The sequence below is a fragment of the Malaya genurostris genome, chromosome 1, assembly GCF_030247185.1.
Source record: "Malaya genurostris strain Urasoe2022 chromosome 1, Malgen_1.1, whole genome shotgun sequence".
Taxonomy (NCBI): domain Eukaryota; kingdom Metazoa; phylum Arthropoda; class Insecta; order Diptera; family Culicidae; genus Malaya; species Malaya genurostris.
Window position 1 is genome coordinate 1,324,623 of NC_080570.1, and position 24,526 is coordinate 1,349,148.

At 39.4% G+C, this 24,526-nt stretch overlaps 4 protein-coding genes across 11 annotated transcripts in view; 2 read left to right on the forward strand and 2 right to left on the reverse strand.

Annotated features, from left to right (window-relative positions):
* Positions 1–591: 591 nt before the first annotated feature.
* On the forward strand, positions 592–22,823 carry LOC131429142 (stAR-related lipid transfer protein 13). The gene is made up of 11 exons (XM_058593191.1): positions 592–2,549; positions 9,068–9,340; positions 12,745–13,539; positions 13,625–13,667; positions 18,918–18,989; positions 19,056–20,870; positions 20,929–21,124; positions 21,201–21,485; positions 21,543–21,809; positions 21,871–22,050; positions 22,118–22,823. The coding sequence occupies exons 1-11, from the start codon at positions 2,160–2,162 to the stop codon at positions 22,230–22,232; spliced, it is 4,431 nt and encodes a 1,476-aa protein (XP_058449174.1). The 5' UTR covers positions 592–2,159; the 3' UTR covers positions 22,233–22,823.
* On the reverse strand, positions 7,400–8,936 carry LOC131429204 (uncharacterized). The gene is made up of 2 exons (XM_058593257.1): positions 8,407–8,936; positions 7,400–8,271 (listed from the first exon to the last, which is right to left on the reverse strand). The coding sequence occupies exons 1-2, from the start codon at positions 8,616–8,618 to the stop codon at positions 7,584–7,586; spliced, it is 900 nt and encodes a 299-aa protein (XP_058449240.1). The 5' UTR covers positions 8,619–8,936; the 3' UTR covers positions 7,400–7,583.
* Positions 14,969–18,779, forward strand: LOC131429150 (uncharacterized). 2 transcript variants are annotated; one of them, XM_058593204.1, is made up of 2 exons: positions 14,969–18,419; positions 18,615–18,779. In XM_058593204.1, the coding sequence occupies exons 1-2, from the start codon at positions 16,736–16,738 to the stop codon at positions 18,725–18,727; spliced, it is 1,797 nt and encodes a 598-aa protein (XP_058449187.1). In that variant the 5' UTR covers positions 14,969–16,735; the 3' UTR covers positions 18,728–18,779. The 2 variants fall into 2 exon arrangements, with proteins under 2 accessions (XP_058449187.1, XP_058449182.1); XM_058593199.1 differs by having other exon boundaries at positions 14,969–18,779.
* LOC131429164 (homeobox protein HMX3) overlaps positions 22,806–24,526 on the reverse strand; it is a 31,408-nt gene continuing 29,687 nt past the window's right edge. For all 7 annotated transcript variants that reach the window (XM_058593251.1, XM_058593233.1, XM_058593219.1 and 4 more), the window contains one exon: positions 22,806–23,582. In XM_058593251.1, the coding sequence (XP_058449234.1) occupies positions 23,037–23,582 (546 nt within the window). In that variant the 3' untranslated portion in view covers positions 22,806–23,036. The remainder of the gene's footprint in view (positions 23,583–24,526) is intronic.

Below are 24,526 nucleotides of genomic sequence, written 5' to 3' on the forward strand. Positions count from 1 at the left end.
CAGGTGGGTACATATCGGCAGAAATTTTGACGGGATCGAACATTTTTTACTCCCGACGCGCACGCTTACTGTGATCCTTTCTTCAGTTAAACTTTTGGTGACAATTTCGACCAAAAATTATGATTGCCGAGGTTCTCAACAATTATACATTTTGCCGAGCTACCAATAAAACTTTAAGTTATCTAGTAATACTTTCACCTTAAAACAAAATCATTTAAGTTCTGAGTTATTTCCATAATTTCAACCGATGACAAATCATAGATTTAGAATGAATTGTAGATATTAACAAACTAAATATTACTGAAAAATCACAGTCAAACTTTCGCCTTAAGCTGTACCAGAGCTTCCCGCACTGACTACCAGATGGCTGATGTTGATATCAAGTTAGCGTCCTTATCGACCGTAACAACCGTCCGTGATGCTTAGTGTAATAATCTCGTACAAACCAACACCCGACATAACGAATCCAACCGACGATCCACCTAACCACCCACCATGGCGGCATTTGGGATCATCCCTCGGTAACAGCAGTGCCATGGAAACGCGATGTGAGTGAGGTGCCTACCACATACTTCAGTACCGCTCGAGGAGCCGAAGCGAAGGGAGCGTTCGCGTAGATTCAGAGTCGTGCGCGCATGCACAAAAGTTTTTTTCCTTCTCAATAAACATATTTTATATGTTATTTTTTTCCTCCCTCGCCATCGACCGCCTGTTCCGCGTTTGTTCCGTCTCAGTGATCGTGTATGTGTACCGTGTAGTCGCCCTTCCTTTTCTAGCCCAGAGAGGAAGCACAGTTCTTTGGTCTCGTTTTCTCTGGATCACTTCTGTACACACCACATACTGCTGCTGGTATGAAAACGATTTCGTCATTTTCTATGTGTTACTACACATTGTTGATGTCGAATTTCGAGGCTTAATTGGGCTCATTTTGGGGCTAGTGAGATTTTTTTTTGTTCGTAATATTGGCGTTAGTATATTTGCCTGGAACCGTTTTTGTCGGGGTCTCTCGTCGGTGCGGTGGTGCTGGCCTTCCCACTGTTGAAAGCAAGCAAGTTCAGTCGTGTCTTCTCGACACTGAAGGGAGGGGATTGTGCTATTGAAAATTATACTACTGATAGCAGCATCGCAATCTGTGCTTTTGGGCGTGATAATCGTTGAGTCGATGTCGCAGTTTCTAGTGTACTTGATGCATATGTTGGATGTGGCCCGATGACAGCACCGTGCGTAGAAAGTGGTTGAAGATATTATCTGTTCTGCGAAGCATAGAACCCTACGATCGCCTAGCACTCGAAAACGCTGTACTGGGAAGACAACTGCAACAAACATTCAGGGTGTGCGTGCGTGCGTTTAGTGTACCATAGAACATAGATCATAAAGTGAGTGTGTAACGGTCGAAAGAAAGAGATGCTCTAATAAAGCATAAAGCATAAAACAGAAGACGAAGCAAGAAAGAGTGCTGCTGCATAGATCAACGTTATAGAATGTGACCCTAGCAATCAACTCGACAGTTGTAATAGAGACAATACGGGACTCGACGGGTGGGCCTTTTTCAATTCCTGGCAAAGACTTCGAAACAAAAAAAAATGTAGTAGGGTTAATTCGTGAAAACTCAAGTCGATTACGTTGCGTAAATTAGCTAATTCATACGGATAAGTGAGAACGAACAGAGTCATCACATTGCCATTCCAGCGGAGGGGGGAGGATTGTTTCGATGATCTGATCGTGAATATATGTCAATCAGGCGGAGATAATTGGTACAGCAAGCAAGCAATGCAGGTGGTGTCGGTGATTACTGTAGTAAAGAATTATCGTCCATCGAATTTCAAACGCATACTTGAACTTGCCGACAACGACGACGGCGATGTCGATGCTTGTACTTACTTCCATAAGCTAGCAGCGCCAAACACAACACACAAATGCGAGACGCGTTCCAAAGAGTAAATATTGAATCTTGAGTGTGTCGAGCTGTCAGGATTTGAAGATTGTTGCTGGATGACGTCACGCTGCAAACCTTCTTGCTTCGGAAACCACTGAAACCAGACAGTCCGTGATTGTCCAGATACACATATGAATAAGTACGTGCATCAAACGTGTATTCCGAACAGCTCACTCAGAACCGAAAATTATGAAGAAAAATCACATACCGATAAGCAACGTAGATGAATTCAGAAAATGTTGCCAATATGTTACCGCAGTGTTATTTGAATGAAAATAACAATGTGATAGACGCGGATGTTGCAAATACTAACACTGCCACTACTACCACCACCAACACCGCAATCATCGCTACGGTCACTACTACCGCTGCTAGTGCTATTAGTACTACAACGACGGCGACCAGTACCATTACCGAACACGATCATACGGCGACGATGTGCAAAATACCATCGCCGACTGCTTCTGGTGGTGGGCTCGAAGAGATGATGATGATGGCATCTGCTGGCAGTGCCACTAATGCTATCAACAATAACAGTAAAAGCAACGAGTTAGACATGATCAATAGCAAGGACCCGTACGCCGAGTTGGAGAGATATCTGGAAAAGGTCAAGGTAAGAGACAAGACTCAACTCAACTCAACTCAACCCAACTCGGCCCAAGCTATTAAACAGATTCGGGCACTAACCACCGTTAGTGGGTCGGGTAGATCGTTTTGTATTTATGTCATTATTCGCTTTCACAATCCCTCTAATGTTCATTTAAACGAAAAAAAAAATAAACGAAGATAATCGTACGCTGTAAAGAGCTATCGCACCTCGGTTTGTTTTATAGCTTTAATCGTGCGGCCGTTTTTGTTTTATAGCTTCAATAAATAGTGCTGAAGTTTATGCCCTGCAAAGGTCAGGTTTTATTTTCGGGTCAAGAAATTAGTAGTTTCAAAATTTGAAAAAAAACAACGTTTTGTTACTTGCTACTATCTGCAATGTGGAAATACAGTACTGGACAAAACATTTACAGCTAATCAATCACTACCATGAAACTCTACATTAAATGTTAATAAAAAAGTCTATTGAGAGATAAATGTTTGTTAGTTTGTGGGAACCGTATTCTTCAAGGTTATTACATTAAAAAAAACATTCCTAACCCGCCTAGTGATGTTATAATTTTTTTTGCATTTAAATAGTTTAATTTTTTTCTATTGAGATAATTTCTAACACAAATTTTGGCTCATGTTTAATACAAACTCATTCAGCTTGATTCGACTAGAAAACAAAAGTATGCTTCAGCGCTTACGTCACATATTCGGCAGCATTCCTCTAACCAAATGTATAGAAAATAAAACTTTTGAACTTGAACGTTTGCGTCTCTTATACAATTATATCTACAGAACCATAAGAATTAGTCATCGAACTTGATCAATAATCGAGCCTAAGCTTGTTGAAATCTGTATGATGATAATGCCTTTCTTTTGTCATCGAAACAGTCTCATTAAAACATAATATTAAGATAATTTCTGGCGCGAATTTGGGGGCTGGTTTTCGGAACACACTCATTCAGGTTGATTTGGTATCCGTAATAATACATTTGAACTTTTTTTTCGATTATAGAAGTTTTAATTGTAAGGTCATTCGCCTCTTCGGGCCAGAAAAACTTTCTGACCATATGTGCGGGGTTGAGAATCGAACCCAAGCGGGTTCGGTTACGTCTCTTAAATGATTATATCTTCGGGCCCGGAAGTATCTGCAATGTGATCTTCGTAATTGATTAGTGGTCCCATTCATATTAAAACACGTGTTTTTGTTTTATTTGTGCTTCAAGGGTTTATTTTGAAGCTTTTATGACTTCAAGAGAGTTTTTGTTAGGAAAAGTGCGCATCTTTTGATAAAAGTGAGCTATGAAAACTGTTTTGCATACATTACGAGATAGAGAAAGGAAAGGTTATAATAAAACAAGTAAACATGCCTAAGATATGAACTCTTTAAAATGCATTGGTGTCGAGATATGAACCATTCTTTTCACTTCTGTCTAAAATTTTCAGCTGCTCTCATTTTCTCGCTCACTTTGATCAATATTGAATTTGGGGTTCTAGATTTCCCACTATACGGAGACACTGACAGCGCGTTGACATAGCTACTGTAATTGTGTGAAATGCGCAGACAACTTTATATATACATTTTAGGAGCATTTATTTTTTATGTCATGGGCTGCTCAATAACATTACTATTACACTGGGGTATCTAGATGTTTTATCTATGATATTAGGGTGCTACCATAAATCAAATAAACATAGATTTCCGACTGTACGGTGACACTAACAGCACCTCTAGTGAGAAACGGGTGTACTTTTTTCCATTAGCTACTGTGGTTTTGTTAAATGCGCAGGCATATATATTGGGGAATGTTAAGACACAGTTTTTGTCGTTCTCATGCAGAAAGGTTATGCAATCACTATGAAAACCGACTTTTGAACCGAGGCCCGGAGGGCCTAGTGTCATATACCATTCGACTCAGTTCGTCGAGATTTTTGGAGGTATCCAAAAAAATGCTTCACCAATGCATTATAAAAAGTTTATGTCTTTTTTGTTGTTTTAATATGATCTACAACTTTTCTGAAAACATATATTGTCTAATGTATGCAAAATAGTTTTTTCAAAACAATTTCTATACTACCAGTGCTTAAAGCAATTCAAATTGAACTGTCATCTCCAGTTTTTTTAAACTTGCTTCTAGCTAAATTAATGACAACAAAGATTATATCAAAAGAAGCGGACTTTTTCATACAAAAATTCTCTCAAAAACATCGATTCAGCCATCTCCGACAAAAAACAGCGCGATTTGTCCGTTACGTTCTTATACCATCATATCTCTGGAACCAGAAGTCACAGCCATTTGATCTTCGGACTTGATCAATGGCTCAATAGTAGCTTTTAAACGAGCCTAAGTTTTTTAAAATCGGTTTAGTCATCTCTGAGAAAATTGCACGGTAAAAAAACTCATTGAAATGTGCACTTAGACACGCGAATACACAAAATATTTTTGTCTGTGTACTTCTGTGGCTTAGTCACTCTTTGCGATCAAATAATTATCGGTTCAAGTCTCAATCGTTACCAATATTTTTGTTTCACATTTCTTCGATTTTCTAGTCAAGAAAATTTCATAACAAAAATAATAACTAAATCTGCATAATATTACAAGAACAATGTAATAATTCTGTCATTGTATTGATATTACATTACATTGGTTTGATAAACCTAGAGTAAACTAATTCTACAAGACACATTTTTTAAGGAATTGTAATTTTAACATCCAAAATAGAATAATATTATAAGCATTTCTCTTATCTAAATCTGAGGTAGTTTATTGAACTGCTTTTTATTCGAAGGTGTAACTTTTAGATCAGTTGTAATTAAGAAAATTGAAATATTTCGTCAATAAGAAAATGAAATGCAATAACTGATATTGATGTTAAACAGTTATTATATTATTTGTTGATTCCTTTAATGAAATATTAAAAAAATATCAAGTATTTGACAGCCTACAAATAAAAAAACCTGATATGATGATAAAATGTTCTGTTACTTTGGTCTTTGTTTGCTATTTTTATCTACCCGGAATTTAGAATTCGCTCAAACTTGAAAAAATGATTCAGCTCGACGAATTGAGCAAAGATATGTGTAGGTGTGTGTTTCTATATGTGTGACCGATTTTGACCAAACTAGTTGTAAACGAAACGTTTTCTTTGAAGTATGTGGTCGATTGTTTTTGTTTTTTGGATTTGGATGAAACTTTTATGGCAAAATCTGCAGTTTTTTTTTAAATATCTGTCACAATTGATTTTTAAAACAAAATATGGTTTCAAATTTAGATACTTTTTCGTTTTATCGATCAAGCAAGCCAAAATTCGGAAATTATTCACGGAGATATTTGTGTAGTTGATTTTTCCGCCATATTCCAATAGACGGGATGTTGGACGAAGCACGATTGGAATCAAAATTAGACATAATTTTTAATACAATCGTTTCTGAGTGATTGAATGATTGAATACAGTACTTTTGAGCATAATATTGTAGCTCGATTTGTTTTTAGCACGGTTCATTTTTAGCAACTATCCCTATATTGGAAATTCTACATTACACTGAGGCCTTTTTATGCTCTCAACGTTTAAGACACTTGGCATAAAAAAAATTGATTCCGAAGGTCTCACGGCTTTTTTACGTGGATTTCCAAAGCTACGCGGTACGTATCCCCCGCGCAAAAAGAGACCTCAGTGTAGCTCTTTGTTCAAAGTGATAACCCATATAATTTTGTTACTAAAGCGATTGTAACTGTCTTCAACTACATCCACCGAAAAATCGAAATTTTTATTCAACTCAAATATATTCAAGAGAATATGTATATTTATTGAAATTGTCCTATTTATTTAGTTATCTTAAAGAAAATCAATCGATTACCATTCTTTCTAGTCATAAGTTTTGAGTGGTGAAGGAATATTGATGCAGAAAACATGTGGAAATAATATCGTCTTACTGCTAGGTGGATAAGACATTTTTTTTGTAAGATATGTTGTTTTTTGACAACAGTAAAAAAATGGTACAAGAGTTTCATTTTGCTTTGCGTTTCGCCTTCGGCTCATCAGTACTTGAGCAACTCAAATTTAACAGCATTGGCACCTAGAAGTTCAATTTAAACGGATATATCAGACGAACATATGACAACTGGCTTACAAGACCTATACAAGAAAAAAACGTTGACTTTCTCAAATATCTCAGCAAATTTACAGTAGCTATCTATGTCTATATCTATCTATCCAACGAAAGACCATTTCCTAATCACAACTATCACAATCAAACCACAACCCCGAACAAAGGTCATTGACGTCCCTATCCGCAATGCTGATCAGACTGCGACAGTCGAATAATGGTAATGGAATATTAATGATTCGGCCAATCCGCCCATCTGTTCATTGTAGCACTGTAATCGGAGAAGATATGTTCGTTGAATCGGTATTCACAGCTTGAATGGACATATCATCATTTGCAAATTATGTGTGTCTCTAATTCAAATCGCCAAAGAGAAACCTGCGCCGCGTTCACCAACCAGCACACGCCGGTGTAAGGATGGTTTGAAAACTTGGTGGAAAGAAATAGGTTAAAATCAAAATCTGGCAAGAAATTGTAGTCCATAACAGTAGATTTAATCACAGGTTAGCTGCTCAAGGTTGTCGTCCGTTGACCTAGACGATTGCACTTACCGAGCTCGAATGCTTGTTTGGAGACCAAATCAACAACTTTCTTTAAAAGGCCAAATTGTTAGTCATCCAGTCAGACTGTTGCAACCCGCCGAAAGCAAACCGTAAGCAAACGCTCCGATGATAAATAATAACAAGTAAAAACCTCTGTTTACCGCCGTTCCGTTTCATTAGCAGGTAGGTGGGGTGATAGGGCTTTTCACCAAGTCTCAGTTGATTTGCATTTTTTAATTTTATTTCAATATCTACCAACTATCTTCTTTATGAATATTTTATCATCTTGGGAAACGAAGAAGAAGAAAAAAAAACAATTTCTCCACAACAAGCTGATTAATGAATTCGTGAAACACGTCAGTCCTCCGTTCATTTGTGGTGCGTTGATGTCACTCTTGCATCTTCACTGGATTATCTTGTTAATTTGATAACGATCAAGTATTGAGGCGGCATCGTTGGCATCGCCATCGTTGATTCCGTAATCCCACGGATCCAATTCTTCGCTCAGTATACTCCAGATGATAGGATTTCGTCGGCCACGTGACGAGAAAAATGTGTCCTGATTCGAAGATAGGTTATCCAAAATGTTCTTCTTGCCACGGGTTGGATAAAACAGTTCCTCGCGGTTACCCTCTTTGCTACTGACATTCTGGATGGTGGTTAGCACATTTTTCTTGGACAAGATCGATGCTGGAAGATCGTTGAACGCACGTCCCTGACCGAATGCTGATACGAACGGATTGTAGTACTCTTTCTTTCCCCGATTCGGTATAAAATCATCGGGACCAAGAATGTCATCAAATTTAATCTTCTTCGTGATACCGTTTCCGTTCTGTTTCTTGCCCCGATTCGGTACAAAGTAATCACCTCCGGCGAGCATCTGTCTGATCGAAAGATCTCTCTTCTCCAGCAACGCTGCCTGATCGGATTTTCTTCCCCTTTGCGGAATGAAGGCAATATCATCATCATCTGATTCCGGTTGCCTCAGAAATATATACCGTGGTTCCCCGACGTAAAACTTTCGATCTCGTAGGTGCTGTTGAAGATCCGCCTGAAGTGATTCGATCGTACTCGGCTGAGTCACAGCCTCTCTGCAAATGGAAACGATAGATGATGGAGCACTTATTTTCAGAAGTAATTAAAGATTCGCACACAAGAGTCTAATTAAGCTCACACGTGTGTTACATGTGAGCAAACATTAAACGTATACATTTAGAAGCACTTACCTTTTTTCATGCTGGTGCTCATACATTTTCGCTCCATTCAGAACATGGTTCGAGCTTTGCTTCGAAATATTTGGAATCGAAGCGGTTGGGGCAAGAAATGGTTCCGCTGGAACTAATCGTTTATCGTTTATCTCTGAACCGAACACCTCGACGAAAATCATCACCACCGTATAGAACAGCACAATAATACCCAGTGAAATAGATGCCTTCATTGTCGTATGGTTGATTTTCTACCCAGATTCACTGAACCACTAATGATTGATGTTAGAAAATTATAAAGACTAATGCAACAATGTGTGCTTCACCGAAGAGGACATGGTCTATCTTGTACTGCTAGGAATCGACTACGAAACAATGTCCGGAATGTTGCCTTTTAAATAAAGTTAAACCAAATCGAAGAAAAAAGGCATACGCGCCGGGAAGATCCAATTTTAACAGAAAATGCCAGAAAAAGGGACGCAAATCACACTTGATAGCATAATTATATTTGCAACAATAAGACTATTTTCTCCTACCTTCCTTCGGGATGGGATTTGATTTGTTGGCCATTCGCCCTGACTAGTGTAATCGTCGTCTCCGTATGTAAGGGAAAACATATCATCCAATTACAAGTGGCAATGTTTTCTGATTCGTTTTTGTTTTTTTTTTTTTATTTCAATAGGCTGAAATCTCCGAGGTATTTGCACAGTTGGAATCAAGAAGCGAAGCGAGTGGGCCGAAACATTCCGTACCAGTACCGGCGGTCGTCGGAACCGACAACAAAAGGTCAACGAGTGGCAGCAGCAACAGCAGCATCCGTGACAACAATTACAACACCAAAGCCAGCATTTGCCAAAATGTGGCCTGCTATAGCGATTCGGTGGACAGGGCCAGTCTGGAGGCAACGGAACGTTTGCTCCAGGAGATTGTCGCCACGCTGCCCAAGCAGCAACAAGTGAGTTCTATTGTTTTTGCGAATAATTATTTCCAATATATTCTTTATATAACATGCATCATATTTTAAAAATTGTTTCTGTTTAGTTTAAGTTTAAAGTTTTTAGTTTTAACAAAAAAATAGTGAAGTATAAAATTTCACTAGTTAAAGTACACATTCAAGTATAAAAAATTCAGGTGATAAAAAGTAATTCACAATTTCCTCAATCTTATTTCAGGCACGGTCATTGAACGTAACTCAAACATGAGTGACACACCACTAAATTTTATAAAAAGGGCACGTTATCATAATTTAAGTTTCTATCCACCTGCTCATTTTTGAGTTAAGAAACAAAGCCAATATCAATATTTGAGCCATTTGTACTCAAATTAGGAAAAAATTTAAATTTTGAGTAAATTTTACTCAAAAACATATAACAGTATAACTCATCAATGATTGATAAACGATAGCTTTAAAAACAGGAGACATTGCAATATTGTTAGGCTCGATTTGAAAATATTACGGATTTGCTATTTTTCAACTACAGCAATTTGAAAGAAAGAAAGACTGAATATGGCCCTTCTCAAAAGACAGTCTAGATTTATTTTGGAGAAACAAGATATGCATAGTGGCATTTTGTGGCAAATTCTACGTGTGCAGAAAATTTCATTCAAATCTGAGAAGCTGTTGCCAACTGCTTTAAAAATTGCAAAAAAATACTCTGTGCATATTTTTTCCGTTCGAACCGATATCAATGCATAATAATTTTCTAGTCCATAGAATCGATTAATTATATATTTAGGATTTTGTGCAAAAATCATCAATTTCACGAATTTGGGTGGATCAAAATAGCTTTTGCCAAATTAAATTCATAAAAAGTACAGAAAGAAATATTCACTCAAGCTCGATTTTAGCAAATGCGATTTGTTGTGTCTTCCGTTTGACTCTTTCCATCAAGGAAGTGTCTCTTTGAGTCTTCTTCTTGTCGCAGAAAGCCAGTTCATCTTCAATTGCATATTGTTGACTGTCTTTTGCATCTTCTTGAGGTTTCGCTTATCGATTGTCTAATATTTTTCTATTGGATGTAGCTCTGGTGTATTGGGGTGGTTTATGCCCTGGATGTTGTACGTGACATACCATTTGGCAAGATGCTAAATCTTATCAAAGCAGAACGGAACAATTGTGTTGCTTAAGGAAAGGAAACATACTATTTTTCAAAGGCTAATGTACATAGATTTCTTGGTAGATATTCTTGGTCACGATGTAAATGTCGCACTCCCAGTCACTGGAACAGATGACCTGCTCCACGATATTTTTTGAGAACTTCAACAGCTGGAAAACCGAATTTTAGAACTTAATTAAAAGCCTAGATTTTAGAATAGGAATCTAGATTCTAGACCTAGATTTTGGAACTAAATTCTGGATTTAGATCGAAATTTGTAACTGAAATTGACGTTCAGACCAGACCTCAGTTCCAAAATCAGACTTCAGTTGTATTTCCAGAATTCAGTTCAGAAGTGCATTCCACAACCCAGGTTCAGAACTCAGTGCCTACTCAGAATCCTGGTCTCGAATTCCGTTCTAGAACACAGGTACAGAGATCAGTTCAACAATCCAGGTTCAATTTCAATTTCAGAATACAGTTCCCGAGTTCAGAATGAGACTCTGTTCTAGAGTCTAGAACCAATATTAAGTATCGGGGTGTAGGTACATAATTCAGTTCTTGCATTTTATTCGTATTCACGTCATCCGATTATTTCTGCGACATTACGCTTTTTTCACGTCGGTAATAGTTAATTTCGTCACATTCGACAATTTCGTCAACGTGCGCGTAGTTTGAATTTTCACGATGCGCGAGCAATACTTTCACGCGTTGCTCCCCGTTGCTGTATTCACAACTGATCAGCAAATGTCAAAATCAAACTGCGTTAAAGTGTTTTTTTTATCGTAACAGCCTTTATATGATGTATATTTAACGCTGTTTCAGGCATCGAAAAGCGTTCATTAAACGAATAATGTTGGTTATAAATGGCAAATATATCCCAATCAGAGATAATAAAAGTCTTTTTCGCAGACTCCACATAGACGAAAATGACGAAAAATAAATGTCACTCTCAGCTCCGCTTGCAAATTTTCAGAATGAGATCCATGTCCAGTCAAAGACAAGAGCAAGGTCGTAGTTTCAAAATTGTAATCTTTCTTTGGTATATCATTCAGTCATTTTCGGTTTTGAGTTACACTCGTATACTGTGCAGAAAACGATTCACGATGATTATTATCTGGCGGAGCTCGTATCTTTAGTAGTTTTGGTTTCCAAAGAGGTTCTGGGGTTATTTACTTCAATATATATTTTTTTATAACCTCTCTATAGTTGAGTTTCATTTTACCGATGAAAGAAAGACAATTGAAATTCAACTGATTCTCCCTGCAAATGTTATTTTTGTTTCGTCTGGTCATAGGAGAACGAGTGACGTTGGCATTGATACTCGTGTTTGTTGCAGCTGGAGATGAAAATACTTCGACTCTCTTTGCTTCGTTTGGATGCGATCATTTACGAATAAGACAGTGAAAAATTGAATATGAGGCTGTTGAATTGGATTCTTCCATTGAAAATACTGGACAATTTAAAGCTTTGATTCCAATAACTAGGTTTCATTGGCACCTCCATGATCAGTGTTAAAACTCCAACTCACGAACACAAACTTGGCTCGACTTACGACCCCCGCATTTACTGTCTGATTATTTTGATCAGAGAGGCGAATGTCCTCAAGTTGCTACCAAAGTTCCCACCAAAGCCGGTTGTTGACTTTTTCAAGTGAATGACAAAAAAAAACCTAACTGTGCAGGGAGCATGCAGTTAGATGCACCTGAGCCAAAACTGAGTAAATGCATTTTGTATTAATAAGAAGCATCATGTGTTTGATTCACTACCCGCTAGAAACCGTTCGCAGTAAAGTTTGTGTTTCACGAATGAGCCAAAATATTTTCGGAACATGTTTTCTGAGAAGGCCTGCAGGTATGTTTGGGATCAGTTTACATTCAACCTTCTACGGTTGGGTGGAAATGCAATTTGAGTCATTGATTAAGCTTGTTCATATAAGTACCAAAAGTACATTTGTATGTTGAACTGGTCGTTAGTCATAAGTCCGTTAATAGAAAATGGAAAGTATCTTTTCGATGCGGTACCCATTTCAACTTTGCCTAGGACGGTACACTGATTAACGGTCCATAATTGTCGGATGGATCCCGAAGCGTTTTCGTGTCTGCTTTTTCGAACCATTACTGTCTAAAGCAGCAACGCACATGCAGCAATCATTTTAATATACGCAAACTAATTACACCATTTAAAACCCACAAAGCCAAGCGTACAAAAAAAAATACAACCTCATTAAGAACACATTTCCTAATTCAATTTATTCCGCCAGTCTGTGTCATCGCAACAACACTCCGGATCGAGGGAGCGTAACAATGGTGCTTTTGAATCGACTCGTTTCTGCGGTGATCCCACGTTCATCATTAGTCCGGGAAATGAACATCTACATCATCTTCCTCATCATCCTCATCATCAGCACCATCAGCATCAGTTTCATGAGCAGGAGTTAGTGTTAAAAATCGATGAAGATCGTGATCATGATAAGCCAGAAAAACGTTCTCAGCGATTCAATAACTCAAACAGCCGCCCCCTCACTATTGGTGCTACCGACAATAGTCAATCGTCGGATTATGACAACAATACATGCAGTAGTAGCCGTGATTTACAGGACAGTTTGTCCGATGATATGAGCTTACTGGAAGAGCTAAGCGTTTACGATAGTCATGAAAACGAGGACGACGGCTCGGATAGTAAGGAAACGTCACCAAGACAATTCCAGCAGCTAGCAACACCCATTCCAAGACAGCCTCACCTGTTTCAACAACAGCACGCAGACAAACTTAAAACCAGTACAAATAGTCTACCTTCAACTAGCCGCAATTTTAGTCTACATAATAAATTTAGAACTCACCAGAACGTAATCGATGCCAAAAGACGGCAATTTTTCCTGCCCCTGGAGCAGGAGCCGTTCCAGCCAGTAAAATCCAACATCACCGAGTTGCCATCGCCGAGCAGTACCTCCCTGCACAGCGGCTACAGTCACCTGATTTTGGAAGATCTGGGAACCAAATCCAGTTCGGCACCGTTACTGATGAAGAACGAAGAGGTGGAACTGGGAGAACGGAGGGTTAGTAAAATACCTGGCAGTTGTTTTTTTTTCATTTTTATAGCAAAAAAGTTGACTTGTTTTTTATTTCTTTTTTCTTCTGTAGAATTTGAGGTATTCCCGATCGCAGAGTGACCGGCATCTTGCAGGTGAGTAATGATTTATCAGCAATATTTTAAGAAACGTTCACGTTCGGTGCAATTCAAATGCGGAAGTCTACTGAGCAAACAACGATCCATTTTTTAGGAGTTTGAGTTAAAATCTGAATGGTATTTTTTCAATATGTATCGCGAAACGGGATTTCGAAATCCGACACAAACAATGATTGATCGAACACTCTATTACTTGATGTCTCGATTAGTCCGATGCACACTGACCTTTGATATCTCGTATACATTCCTAAATTCAAAATTAGAAATAGACTATATTTGGACTGTTTCAATGTACAAAACTATCATAACTTAGTTCAGGACTTGCAGACAAAATATCCGTTAATACGGACGTTTCATTTGAAGTGGGTCCAAGGCCACATTCGGTCAGCGCGTTGCTTTTGAAAGTTGAAATCGAGGCTAGTTAGTATGATGTTCCATGAGAACAAAGCGAGAATGAATTCATATTTTCTTGTTGTTGATCACATAGGAATCCTCTATCACAGCGGGAAAATCAATTAAAGAGAAAATCTCCCACATTAAACAGTTTCATCATCAGCATCAGCTCAATCACCATCATCGTCATCAGTAGCATTGATTTCGAAAGTTTCGTAGATGGAGAGCAAAGTTTGAGCGGAAATGCGCTCTCCATTTTCGTTGCCTTCGGGGGGTGGTTCGCTTTCCTAAGCTTGAGAGTGATTTTTTTTCCTATTCAGCCGATAGCTTGCTGAAAGTGGTAGTGCAAAAAGGATGTCATCTCCACAGTACAGGTAGATGATGATGATGATGATCGCCAATGCAGCCTCCTTTTGCTCTGCGGTGTGGATCTGCTCCGGGAGCGAATCGACCGCATCTCACTGGAACCAATATGCTAATACTCTTGATTCGAAAGCGAAAATCTGTGTGTGCATTGTTAATTGGCGAGCTTCTTTGTTTGTAGACTGTAGGACATTTTTAGGCTGCTTGTTATAATTTTTGTTATTAGATGTTATAGTGGTACAGAATATTATATAACGAATATGCTAACTATCAGTTATGGAGTTTAGAAATAGCGGTGATCCAGAAATACCGTGTTTTGCATTGCTTATTAGCTTCTAATCGGTTGCTGTTTCGGATTTCTGTTTGTTGCTTTATGCTATTTTCATTTGTAGTCTGGTAGAAATAAAATGCACCGTAGAATGTCTAGTTTTCGCGAATACAAGTTCTTTCGTAGCTTTTCGGCCAAAATCGAAAATTGGCACATCCGGAAGGCAGAATCACTCTGGAAACGGATGCGAGAACGGAAACTGGCAGGTAAATTGACCGTCAGATTGGACTCAGTCTAAATTTTCTAGTGACAATGAAATAACCTGTATGAGTCATTTTGGTGGGGCCGCACCAAAACTGCTGCGGTTGTTGTTCAAGTAGTTAGCGTAAAACGCGCATCAAGCCTAAATTATATTCCATATTCTTCACGCTTGAAAAACATAATTCATTTAACATTCATACAAAGCAAGTTAAACTGTTCATTCATCATCATTGTCACCTTGATGTTGTATGCAACAACAGTAGGCTTCGGAGTGCTTGTGGGTGGGAAGAGGGCAATACTGTAGACGTTAGGAGAGAAGAGTGGAGTATGTGTGTGGATACTGAAAATCCAAAACGTGTGGAGGTAGCATAATAGTACCTCCAACTCTCTCTCTCCCTCTCCCTCTCTCTATATATATTTCTATCTAGCATGCACTGCGCCTGTCGTATGCTTACCGTTGCCATTAGCAACTGGTGGATGCCGAACTGTTGCGTTTATGTGCTATGATCGGCGAGATAACGGTAGCAAGACTTTCGGGGATTTCGTGAGAGAGAGCTTTTTATCTAGATCAGTTGAGCGGTACACATTCGAAGTAGGCTAACGGATATTTTCGTGCGGTGCAAGTTGAAAACATATTTCAATCACAGATTTTTGTCAACATATCAATGCATTATAATTACTTTTTCGTATTTCTCCACATCCGATGATACTTTCGATGAGAGAGCACGTCGTCTTGTGTTAGTGCGGTAAAGCAAGAAAGGTAGTTCAGTAAAAAGAATGTCAATTGGACTATAAACGAAAATAACTTGAAAGTTTAACCAGAGATACAATTTATGAAATAAATTGGTGTAGAACGGGTTAAACGGGTTAGTACTGGCATTCCCAATGTGGGTACTTGGATCGCTGAAGTTTTCTACGTAATATTGAATCTGCTTCAGGATTGTAAATCAAATTTCAACTTTAAATTAAGTTTTTAGGAAAAATTATGGTAAAACGATGTAGTTCGATTTATGCGATCATGGAAACCATCTGATAATTAATTTGTGGAGTTATATGCGAAACATTGAACTGTATTGGTTTACCATAATTGACACAAAAACCGATCAGTAGCAGTTTTTTCGGTAAACTTATGGAAAAAGATTTGGGATAAAACAGAATACAGTTATTTGCGGTCGATTTGATTAACAGCAATCCATTTACAAGACTTATGAACATATCGGCAGTACCTTTTGATTAGTCGAATTCAATTTTTTCGGTGTTTTACAGCCAGTCTTCGATATAAAATCAGAAAAAAGAGGAATTGGGGCAAATCGGGCATGATGGCGAATTTTTCGGCTTTTCTCTGATTATTATCAATCGTTTCTGAGGTCGTTTTTGCATAAGAAATGCACACTTTGAAAAAGTCACATTTCTGATCGTTTGTTCCCCACTAAAACCTAATTGGTACCCAGCGAAAAATTAGATTGTTATGATCTTAGATTCATTACCCCACACTTTTTTAATCATTATTTGCATCAAACTGTTCACCTTATCTAGTCAAACGAAAGTAGGGATAAACTTCGATATTATCAAAATCGGTATCAGTTAGTTCAAACGTCTTATCATGGTCGAAATCATAACATATCTTCGTAGTCGTTCGGCAGCTTCGTATTCGGTTACACAGATCCGTTTCACCAGTCAGCTGTCACCTGCTATTGAGTTTTTTTTTTTGCTTAAAACTGTCATGTGATTAAGATTCCCTGTCTCCAACGAGAAAACTAAAATTGATTCGTGTGTCAAAATGAACACCCAGATGAAACTGCAACGTGACCACTATCCAGGGGCTGAACGGACCCGGCGTGCCAAATTAAAGTTTTTCTCTGAGCTCAAAAGTTTCTACAAGGAAAAACAGAAAACCTATATCGAATCAAATACCTCGGAAGGAAATAAAGACGAACCGAAGGTGAATCTGTCTATTCCCGGTACTCCCGTTTGTTCGCGTTACCTAGGATCGTTGTCACGTCGTCAATCGGAGTCCAATGAGAAGAAGCAACCGCCTGTGCAGCTACCAAACGAAATCGTCATCAGCAGTTTAGTTATCGATAAGTTTTTACAGGACATGAAGTCTCTAAACGATGAAGAACAGCATGCGGAAGTAGTTAACATAGAGGAATTCGGAACGGATAACGAAGATGAGCAAAGCAAGTCGGATGGTGACCAACAATTTCAGAGCGACTTAGCCCAACAGTATTTTAAGGAATCGGACGAAAAACATGCTTACCAGAGGACGTTTAGTGAAGCAGTGCAAACGTTACACTCGGCTGAGGTTCGAAGTCCGGTTGTGAAACGTTACTTCGATGAATCGCAGGCTAATCATAGCTACAGTCGTAGTTTTAATGAGGCATTTTCACAACTGGATCCTCAAAACTTGAAAAGTGACCCATTATTGATTGATTCCGAGGTCATTACCAAAGGGTACAAATCATCGGTACCAGGAACACCAATCAGCTCGACCCGTCTGGACCAATTAAGGAGACATAATTACATAAGTGACTCTTCAGATGACGACGATGATGACGATCCAAAAAACCGTTCTGAATCCATTTTAACTGATCCTCTAGAAAAATTTATAAAAGATATGGAACAACTAAAAGCCGACAAAGAAAACATAAAAATCGAAAAGAAACCATTGACTAACTTTGCGGTAGATGAATACTTAGCATCATCTGAGAAACAGAAATCGTATGCAAGATCATTCTCCCAAGCGGCACAAACTTTATATGGGAGCGAAGTGAAAAGTCCTGTAGTCAAACGGTATTTCGAACAGTCTGAACAGAAAAAAGCATTCCGTCGTGATTTTTCCGAAGTTTACCAGGAATTAAGCGAAGTAGAGCAACCGATAAAAATTGATTCAACAGCGGATAAGGTTGTACCAGACGAACAACAAAATGAAATTACCGAAATTCCCGTGCCAAGAATAGACTCACTAGAAGAATTATTCGGCAAACATCCTGAAAAAAAGAAACTAGATAATAAACCCATGAATGATTTCAGCGTTGACTCGTACATGACTTCATCGGATGCTAGGAAAACTTATGCACGAACTTTTTCCGAAGCTGCACAATCGTTGCATACTAGCGATGTAAAAAGTCCAACTGTTCGAAACTATTTCAATCAATCCGAGGCAAAACATTCCTTCCGCCGCGGATTTTCCGAAGCATATCAGGAAGTGAATTTGGATGAAATCACTAACGATATTATACCAACACACCGGGCAGCGAAGCTAGCGTCAGCTGAGCCACCAAAGCAGGACGATGTAATTTTATGCTCCAGTGCCGGTGATGATGATAGACTCCAGCCAACGGATAGGAACCCATCGGTCAAACAAACGAAAAGAAGCATTTCTGTTCCGGGAACACCGATCAACTCGAGAAAACTATACCCCAGGGAGAAGCAGCCATGTCCGGTCGAGTCGAAGCCAAAGTGTACGTATGCCCAAACTGACATTCCGTTAACTCCTCGCATCCGTGCAACGGGAGGAACCGGTCGCTTCAATGTAGAACATTACTTTGCAGCCAGTCTCTTCAGACGGGCCCGCAGCTTCACCGGCGATACAGATGCTAGGGAAGACACATTCGTTCCTGGTGGCACGAACGATGATAAGCTTTTCTATCTTCCAGATGATCCACCGTCGCATGCCCACCGCCCTCCTGCTGTGCGAGCTCGTACGGCTTCCGCTTCAGAAAACACGGATAAGGAGTTTTGGAAAAGATTCGGGGCTACTGCAGTGTAACTTGAATAGTAGATCAAATATCAAATAAATAGTCAATTTTAGTCGAACGAAATTCGTTACTGTTATTTTTTTTTCGGTCTAAATCACCAACAAACGGATTTAGGATTTTTTAGACTGACTCAGTTGCATCAAACGTGATCGATATTGGAAGATGTGATAAAAGAATATTTTCACTGTTTTTTTTCTACAGAAATTGAAGCTATCGAAGCGTGTCGATGGCTCAGAGCTGCCGGATTCCCACAGTACGCCCAGATGTACGAAGGTAAGCATTCGAGAACGTAAAAAAAACGAACGAAACAACTAATGAGAAACTTCTTCTTCTCCGTAGATCATCAGTTTCCGATCGAGATCAATGACGTTGCCAAGGATCACCCGTTTCTGGAAAACGATCCGTTGCAGTCGTTATACCGTCGGCTGCACACCTTGAACCGATGTGCCAATATGCACATCGATACACACCAGCATTCGCATCCACCGAAGCCCAGCGAAGATTCGGATGATGACAGTTGTGCGCTTTCCGAGGCTTGGACATTTGCTCACAATAGCCGACGGTGGTCGAGGGTCGAAGATGCAGCTGGGCTAGTCAGTGTGATTAAACAGAAACATGGCAACAAGAGTGATGTCAGTACCGTTAACGAAACAGATTCGGCAGAGGATTCGTCCAAAAGTGGCTCGAAGACGACTACGGATGACAAGGAAAGCTGGGGCGATGATGGTGGACCGCTCAGTATACTGTCGGACAGTGATCAACAGGATGGGCCCGTACGGCTCCGAAGGACTGGGAGCGAAAGACTCAAGGATGGAGCCAAAGCGTTCCTTCGGAGGGTAGAATCGATCAAGTCGCGCAGAAGGAAACGCCAGAATCGTGACGGGCTGGTGATCTGTGGACCTCATTCGTCCCATTTATCTCCGGTTCATCATACGTTTGATGATTTGAAACATATCGATATGATTTCATTTTCGAATCCTTCTTCTCCGCGTTCCTCGTCGGCACATTCTGAACACCGAAAAGGGAATACCCTTGGAACCAACGAGATCGTATCCAACTTACTGTCCCCGTACACTCTTAGTCCGTTCGGTCACATGGTAGATGATAAGAAAGATCCCAAACGTAGCCCCAACAGATCTAGTCCGTTACATTTTTTCATTCAACTACAAGAGGCAAAGTCGGGCGATGATTCATCGTCAATTTGCAGTGAAGATAGTCAAGATTTGAACACCGGCTATTTCGCCGGGAGAATCGTTAAGACACCAAGCAAGAAATATCCCAAATCGAAAAAAATACTTCGTAATAAGATGGCCGCCGAAGACCCGGGTGCTTTGTCGGACTCGGAGTATCAGTCAAAGTTGAGAAGAGATAAAGTGTCCAGCGATTTGAAGCAAACGACTAACAATAACACCGTTCCGGTGTCGAAACTGAATCGGGGAGGTTCACTAAATCTGGGCAAAAATTCAAAACGGTACCGAGATGCATTTAACAATCGCTCAATGAGACTTGCGAAAACTAGCGATGAGAAAAGTGGTGACGATCGGAAACGCACTACCGTGGCCAGGTGGCACAGTTTCCAGCAACCCAAGAACTCAGACGGCCGCCGGATGAGCGTTATCGAGTCCAAGGACGAAAATGCTAAAGACAAAGGAAAACATTCGGAAGGTACTAGCATATACGAAATGTCTTGTGGGCAGTTGTTGGTAGTACGGAAACTTGCTCTAGTCACACTAACGGGTTACATGGAACGTTACTGCCCAACACATCGCTCTGGCTGGAATTGGGATCTACCAAAGTTCATCAAACGAATAAAAACACCGGATTACAAAGACAGGCGAGTCTTCGGGATACCTCTGGTACTCAATTTGCAACGGTATGGAAATACTTTACCGGAGATAATCCAGATGGCGTTTAATTGGTTGGAGGTGAATGCGATGGATCAGGTTGGATTATTCCGGAAACCGGGTGTAAAATCTCGGATCGCAAAACTGAAGTCAACCATTGAATCTAGCAATAATATGATCAATCGAATGGATGTTTTTGATGATTACCATGCATACGACGTCGCCGACATGCTGAAGCAATATTTTAGAGAACTACCAGATCCGCTGCTAACTGCCAAACTATCGGAAACGTTCGTTGCAATATTTCAGTGTAAGAAGCGGACTTCAGATCGAAGCTATACCTATTGATTGAATTATTTCATTTACAGATCTTCCCATTGAAGTTCGTATGGAAGCCGTACAGTCAGCCATTTTACTGCTTCCCGACGAGCATCGTGAAGTCATTTATGCTTTACTAAATTTTCTGGCTAAGGTTGTGGCAAGTGCAAGTCAAAATCAGATGACGGCCAACAACCTGGCGGTCTGTTTGGCACCGTCTCTGTTCTATTCCATAACGGGCAACAGGTAGGATATGAATATGAACAATCATCATCAGAACTGACCAAACAATGGATACATTAAACTTTATTCTTTGCGGCAGGTCCTCGACGGCTTCACCGCGTAGAAAAAAGGGAGCCATTGGACAACCGGACGAGAAGGAACTTTCCGAAACACGGGCATCCCATGACTGTCTAAGCTTTCTCATTCAACACTACCGCACCTTATGGACCATATCTAGCGATCGGATGCGAAAATGCAGCTTTAATTACATGGAGGAATCAAAACCGGTTCCACTTGAATCACTGGGAGCGGAATTGCATGTGCAAAATTGGCGGGGTTATCTAACCGAGTGCATCAAGGAGTGCGTACGCGAGGGGAAAGAAAGGTGACTATAAAATTGTTAAAGTAAATAGAATCCTGTATTTTCTGTATTTTCTTGTAGACCACGAGGTTGGGTTTCACTGAATTCAGCTGATCCCAGTGTAACCATATATTTCAAAAAGGTCGGCGATGGACATCCATTACGGTTGTGGAAGGCTGTGACTGAGGTTGAAGCCCCTCCTACTGAAGTGATCAATCACATTCTAAATGAGCGACATTTGTGGGACGATTATTTGTTGAAATCGAAAATTGTTGAACGACTGGATAATGACACAGATGTGTTTCAATATGTATGTGGACAACCAGTTACCGATTACTGTGTTCTCCGGTACGTTGTCTGAAAGTCATCAAGTCTGAAAGTGGTTAATTGAACTGATTCACTATTACAGGCAGTGGAATAAGCAACAATCACGTGGCGCCTGCGTCATAGTCGAGGTTTCTATTAGTCATAATGGTGCTCAGCCATTGCTGGATGGAGTGCGCGGAGTTGTGCTGGCCTCTCGGTATTTAATCGAACCGTGCGGCAGTGGAAAATGTAAACTTATGCATCTGTCCCGTGTTGACATGAAGTACGACTGACCTGACATGAACGATGCCAAACTACTACCTAACTAATGCTGTTTTGTTCATTTTTAGGGGTCGAACACCGGATTGGTATAACAAAAACTACGGTCACATTTGTCAGCAATATCTTACTAGAATCAAAAAGTTTTTCGAACATTACACCGAGGGACCTGAGAGTAAAGTATAGAAGCAAACATTTAACACAGTGTGACAACTGAGTGGGGCAAAACTAGTAGTAGAATAAAAATAAACACACCACATCATATATATTGTAGTTAAGATGAGAATGTATCAAACACAGTTTCCAAACATTCCAAATTCTTTATTACCAAGTGCCTAAACCATGATATTTTCTTAGTTTTTTTTTCTCACACACGAGGAAATCGGCATCATGTAAGGAAATTTATGAAACAAAACTAAAACTAGTCCAAGCAAATGAACTTAACCAATTTCACAAAAAAAAACATATAACTTGAATCACGTTTTTAATTATTTTATAGATATAATTGTTAAAGTTTATACCGCAGGAAGAATCAAATTAAATATTGAAATAACATACAAACAGACGAAAGAAGCCAATAATCTCAGAATCGTTATTCTTATGGGACCAATGTCAATGAATAATCTCCAGAGGTCTTTATATATGGTCGGTCAGTGCCAAATATATGTTCATTTTCACCTCCAAAAATTGTTGTACTGAAGCAAGTGAATACGGTTAAAACTAATAAATGGAATTGCGAGTAAATAAAATCCAACACAATTGTAAGATTTCCAGAAATTCGTAGTTTTTATTGTATTAATCTCACTGTTTTCTTCTCCATAGAACAACTAAACATTACGCGTAACTAACCGAAAGTCACACTACAAGGATTTCGCGTTGATTTGTAATTCAATGATTTTTTTTTTGATACTGTTTAAAACTAGATCAGGGAAAACATACACACACTGGTAGATAACCTGCAAATATAGGAAGAGTAACTGCCTACTAACGCTACTCCTTCATATGTGTTATGTTCTCCATTGCAGTCTGGCAGAAAAGTCTATCACTTGGTAGTTGATTTAGTGTTGCATAGTGAAGAGAGGTGCTACTTGGTGGCGAGGAAGGTTTCATAAGATAGTTGGTCGTACTGCAGATGGCATCCAGTGAGATTTTCGAAGCCGATATACTTGACTCCACATCGTTCGGCAGACTAGGATCGAGCAGGGTGACGATTTTCTTAGGCTCTTTTGATGTGTCCTTCGAATGACTGTCATTGACCCGGTCCTGGGACTTTGGTCGGTTCTGACGCACTTTGGTGTGCTTACTAAACGGTTTAGCATTGGATTTGTTTGGTTGGTGTATCTTTTCTTCGGTTGATGGATGTGACGACGAGTAGGAAGATGATGGATATATCGGGGAAGAAAGCGACGAAGAAGGTGACGGAGATGATGTTTTGATCGCTTTCGATTCTTTGCTATTACTGGTGGGACCAATCGACGCCGTTTCGCCGTCCTGTTTCTTCCATTTAGTGCGTCGATTTTGGAACCAAATTTTGACCTAAAAAGTAACAAAAAAAAACAACTATTAATTTGGTAACATTTAGTTACGGTGAATTGTGTTTATTATTTTAGAAAAAAACGTAATTTTTAGCAATGTCTTTAGATACGAATCTCCGTTGAATTTTGTATTGATGGGATTTTGCATCCTACCACCATGCACGTATCCCCTATGAGTGCTATCAACAATACTATGTCAAATCGTAGAAGTAGCCGAATTGTCCACAAATAAAGTTCAAGTGGAAAGGACTTCAAAAGTTGTACAACGTCACTCGTTGATCATCAAGCAACGAATTGGTTTTTCAGGTTAAAGTAGTTTTTTGTATAGAAGCAGGAAAAAGTCGACTGAAGTTGGTTTATGTCAAATTCGCTCTCCAGCACATTTGTTTACTTGCTTTTGAGATAGACACAAACTTTTAGTTCGTGCTAAACATGTCGAAAATCAGAGGAAAAAATCATCAGAAAATCATTGAATTCTTGTAGAGACCTCTGGCGATCTTCATCCAACCGTTAAAACCGGTGAACGCTGGTTTCAACGTTTCAAAATCGACGATTTTCGTAATATTAACAAAAATGCGAAAATTGATCGAATTATTCAACAAACATGCTATTTCTGATCACCTGAGAACTATGAGAACAATGCAAAAGGTTGGTAAATGGGTTCCACACAGACTAAACGAAAGACGGTTGGATATGCGAAAAACAACGACAATGAGGACGGAAAATGGATATATTAGGAAAATCTTAAGCGAAAAAATCAACATCGAGGGCAAGACCGAATCATCAACTATATGTGGTCAGCCAAACTGAACTTCCACCGCACCCGCTATATTCATTAGATCTGACACACTCTAATTGTTACCTATTTTCATCGGTGGGACATGCTCTATCTGACACTTCCAAACTTTTGAGGATGTACGAAAACGGTATGATTAATGGATGTTG